Here is a 4,878-nt window from a genome sequence, read left to right as displayed (position 1 = left end):
TTCTACCTCCGATGATAAGAATATAAGATACAAATAGAGGTTGAAAAGACGACTCTTCATATACCGAGCCCGCTAGCTTCTAATAATAAAATCTGTTCTGGTTTGAGTAGAATAGCTACTGTTGTCAAAGGACCGTTTTTACCCTTTAAAAAGCCTTCCACGATAAGCCTGAGTTTGGATAGAAAGTTCTGCTGTCACAAGCGCATTTCAGCAGAGCCTCGACTGGTTGACGTTCTCGTTTCTGATAATAACCGTACCAGTAACAATATGATTAAAAAACGTTTCTAACTAAAAGGATCAAAGTTGCCACCTCAAATAACAATCAATACTAACAATAGACCAACAATTATATGGACTGAAACTGCTAACTTAGAGTAACCCAACTAACCCGACTCACCCGACCCGACTTACCCCGAATAACCCGCAACCCGACCCTATTAAGATTCGTGTTAGCCGGGTTTGGGTTAGTTTTTTTTATAAAAAACCCCAAATAACCCGACGCGATTAACCCGAAACCCGATTGGGTTGACCCGATGAACACCCCTAGTTTCATCCGTATAATTAATTAGTTGCACATGGTCATATTTTATTCTTCCAGTTTTACCCTCTATACCCTTGCAGTAGAAGTTGTGACAAAAAAACTTGGTAAAACAACTGTAAAAGAATTTACTCACGGTAAGGCCTTCTCTAGAACATCCTTGAAGAATTCACAGATGAATGGTGCAGATAGGTTCATTGTGAAAACATGAAGTAAAAAAAATGTAAGAAACCTAGGCTTCAACAGAACTAAACAAACATGAACATGGAATTCAGTTGAGGGTTTAATAAATTTATAACTAACTACCTTGTTGGTTACAACAGTATGCTGGATTGAATCCGAAGACACAGTAAGGAAAAATCCAGCAATATAGAAGTACTTAGCCTTCTCAACTGTCAAAATCAGTTAATCTTAGCAAGTTGAACAATGCATGAACAAACGATAATCTTTAGAAACTTAAAATCAGTACCCAGTGGACGCTTCAAGTGCTCTGACTTGTAGCAGTTAGCAGCATAAAGGTTGACAATAAGTGACCTGGCAAGAAGCAAGAAAATATTAGTTTCATAGATAATCTTCATCTGTGTGCGCCTTTCGATAAAAGCACACAAAATAGATTTACTAACTTCTCACCACCAACAACACAAACATCACATGTACCAGTTGGTGTGGTTTCATCCTCGTAATAGTGGACCTAAAAACAGCAGCATAATTTCAATTATCAAGTAAAATCCAAATGAAATAAAATAAGGAGATGCGTACATTAACACCATATTTACACGAGTTCTTTGCCATCTCCTCCACATACTTGTCCTTTCCCCCACATCCTATGTAACTTGTTGCACCAAGGATTTGAAGCAACCACTGAAAACCAACAAATAAAGGGTAACTTACTTTTATCACATACATTTAAGTTCAAATAAAACAACCAGTCAGTTACTTACCTGGGCAAATCGGATAGAGTTCTGAATAGCAGCTCTAGCAATGTACTCAACGGTGAATTTAGAAGCCATTTCATCATACCTGAAATAAAGCCAAAACAAAATAAAAATCACCAATATCAATAACATAAAAAGATACACGCAACATGTGATCATAAACTGTCAGTTATAATCCCATTAAATTATATATAAAGCAATAAGATAACACTGTCAATGCAACAAATTAAGATGAAGAGCACTTACATGGGCAAATGGTTTTCTTTAGCAAGGAAAACATTGTTCAACTTGACATCATATCTAAAATTTCGAACATATTGTAGCATAATGACAAGATATTGATACCGCCTACATGTCCTCTCTCATTTGTCTGAGCATCACATTAAAAAAGTACTAACCATTCACTCATATCCGCAAAACCTGCAGAAGCATAAAGCATAAAACACGGAGATTGCTTCGCCAACCTTCTGATAGAAAATTTGAAAGTCAGAAAGTAAACATGTAAATTAGTTTTGGATAATGATGAACCAATTAAATATCCAGATTAATATCCATGTAACTAAAACTGATGACATTAACAATATATAGAATTGTAAATCAATAAAGAACTAATAAAACAATGCCAAAAAAATAGCAGTTTAAAAATTTAAATAACACCTCAAGCCCACACAACATTATGACTGGTGATATTGTGGGTCATAATAAGACTGCAATGGAGGTTCTGAAAATAAAAAATTTAGTATTAAAGTGTGTCTCCATAGTTGAAAACAAATTTACTTGATAATAGCTATACAATTATACTTACAACAATACGGTATAAACAAGGCTTCCTAACAAAAGCAAGCCAAGTACGATCAAACACTGCAAGATACATTAAGATTTAGTAATAGTGAAAACCAAAACTGCCAAAATAAATAGAAGAATAATAAATAATAGAACCACCAAACATGAGCATACCATCCATAATAATTCTCTCCACTTCCTGTGTATCATGAGCAAATATGGCATAGTATTGGTTAATAAGATGAAACAAATGCATCTTGAGACAGTAGTTCAACATCGATTTTAAGTATTCTTAAATACTGCCTTTGATAAATGGTTACCTGCAGGCGCATATCATAGTCGCTATATACTCCAATTCTTCTTATATATCCAATCATTCGAAGACATCGTGTCATATATTACCATCAAGATTCAAATCCCATTATTCACTTTCTAGCATCAAAGAGTTCCTGAAAACATAAGCAGTTTTGGTTGAGTTGATAGTTGCCTGAACAAGATAAAACTTACAATAACAATAAATTCAGGCTTTGTGTTGCCAAATCCCACAATTAACAGCAAAAAAAAAAAAAAAAAAGAACTGATGGTGATGCGTACCAGATGGCAGTAGCAAGACGAGCCATATGTCGATTGAGCCGCCTTCTCTTGGGGCGACGACTTGAGATTTGTCAATAGTGGTGTGTAGAGCAACTATCAAGGACATATTTCAACATTTCCTTTTCGCCACCCCAAAAGCTTCCATACACAAATTTATCAAAAAACACTAATCCCCTTCGATTTCAATTGTAAACGATGAATTTGTTAATATAAAATCATTGCTTAATTATTGATATTTATTTTTTTAACAATTAAATTTAATTTTTACGCGCTATATGCTTTTAACCAATTACTATTTATTTCATATCTTAACCACTTTACCACCTTATCAAAGTAGAAATACTAATTAATATTTATCATTGTTAATTAAATTATTTATTATATCATTTTTATTACAAGTATACAAAATTTATAAACCACTTACTCTTTTTTATGTCAATAAGGTGGTGGTACATTGACAAAGACAAAACATTTAAAATACTTACTCTTTTTATTTATAAATAAATTTTTACTTTTTATAGAAGTTTACAAATTTTGAAGTTTTTATTTGGCAAATGATTCCAAATTATATAAATATTTATAAATTAGTTTCCATAACAATAAAAAGAAATATTTTAAAACTTATTTTTATTTTTTAGATTAATATCACATAAAAATTGTTATTTTACGTTTCACACGCAAATTGACACGTTCAACGTGTGTATGCGATTTAATTTTTTTATGTATGCTTTTAGTACGGTTTAACAGTTCCGCCGCAACGCGCGATGGTAAATGCTAGTTACTAAAACAATTAGTAGTCAATTTAGAGAAACATATTTGACACATATGTCTAGCTTTAATACACTAGTTCTAATACCTTACACCAAGTTTTGTGTGTGTGGGGTGGGGGGATTTATGTCCACATCATCACCATTTCATAGCCAAAATAGAGTAGAGGCACTTACATCACAATGATAACCAACAAAGGGGGCACCATTCTTTATCACCACCTACAATTCAATACATCCATGCGCATCATTTCTTCCTCCGCATCACACCATATATAGTCACCTTGATTGCCATCCAAGTCCCATGTTCATAATAAATCATCACCATCTTTGTCATACTATGGTCTTTTTGGCCTAAAAATAATCACTACATGCGACTTAAATTGTGGACACATCCTAAATTTATATACATGAAAACCAGTTCAAAAAACCCACACATCTTCAAAACGGAGAGAATTCTTTTTTACCTCCTACATGTTTGCTCTCTTTAATTATTGCTTTGACCGATTAGTTATTCATTTTATATGTTTCACCCTACTCTGTATTTAAGTAGGGGTTCCTTTTTCTTTGTAATGATATGAGAATTAACACGTTAGTGCATGTTGATTTTTTTTACCACAGTAACCAAAAACCAAAGATTATTATGATACACAAAACCCTAGGCCCAAGGCTGAAGAAAACAATGATGAACGAGAAAAGACTGCCTAGAGCTGAAACACCAACTACCGATTCCGTTGCGCAATAATCTTTCATTCCAACCAAACCAAGGACTGCCCACGTCGAAAGCCAAGTGTAACAACTCGGATTTTTCGTTTAAGCTGTTAATGTCCAATACCCGACTCGCTATCGTTTTTTTTGATAAATTAACCAATAAAATATAATGTTAATTAAATATATATATATATATATATATATATATATATATTAATATTATTCTAACTTTGAGTTATATTCATTTTTCACCCTAAACTATACTCTAATCTCCTATTATATCCTTATTTATACTTAGGGGACTAATCATGCAAATCTGCCAAAAATATAATGCATTACCCGTTTACCTTGAACCATACCCGTTTTCTGTTGACCAAACCCGAGACCCATATTGATTCGTTGCACCAAAATCTTCGTATTATAGTTGGAATGAGTAATTGTAAATCGTATATCTTACCAAAACGAGCACAACGACTTAATGAATTTGGAAACAAAGATCAATAGACTGCGTGATTGTATATTTGACGAACCCGTCTATATCATATAGCAA

The 4,878-nt window shown here is 33.3% G+C and overlaps 1 protein-coding gene across 1 annotated transcript; it reads right to left on the bottom strand.

Moving 5' to 3' along the window:
• Window positions 1-564: 564 nt before the first annotated feature.
• Window positions 565-1,942, bottom strand: LOC143602773 (adenosine kinase 2-like). Its single transcript, XM_077079775.1, has 7 exons — window positions 1,720-1,942; window positions 1,480-1,558; window positions 1,298-1,399; window positions 1,162-1,229; window positions 1,008-1,072; window positions 845-930; window positions 565-745 (listed from the first exon to the last, which is right to left on the bottom strand). Exons 1-7 carry the CDS (start codon window positions 1,797-1,799, stop codon window positions 671-673), a joined length of 555 nt encoding a protein of 184 aa, XP_076935890.1. The 5' UTR covers window positions 1,800-1,942; the 3' UTR covers window positions 565-670.
• Window positions 1,943-4,878: the final 2,936 nt, after the last annotated feature.

This window comes from Bidens hawaiensis, unplaced genomic scaffold (assembly GCF_021521415.1).
Source record: "Bidens hawaiensis isolate Kalapana, Puna unplaced genomic scaffold, B.hawaiensis_p1.1 tig00059813_1, whole genome shotgun sequence".
Classification (NCBI taxonomy): Eukaryota; Viridiplantae; Streptophyta; class Magnoliopsida; order Asterales; family Asteraceae; genus Bidens; species Bidens hawaiensis.
The sequence above is the reverse complement of the archived record's forward strand: the minus strand, read 5'-3'. Positions and strand labels throughout refer to the sequence as shown.

Excerpts from the sequence above, each read along its gene's own strand:
- LOC143602773 (XM_077079775.1), bottom strand. The coding sequence starts at position 1,799 with ATGCTACAATATGTTCGAAATTTTAGATATGATGTCAAGTTGAACAAT. Across the intron at positions 1,073-1,161 it reads TGTGTTGTTGGTGGTGAGAA|GTCACTTATTGTCAACCTTT; the intron begins GTTAGTAAATCT and ends GCTTCTTGCCAG. Across the intron at positions 746-844 it reads ATACTGTTGTAACCAACAAG|GTTTTCACAATGAACCTATC; the intron begins GTAGTTAGTTAT and ends TTTTTACTTCAT.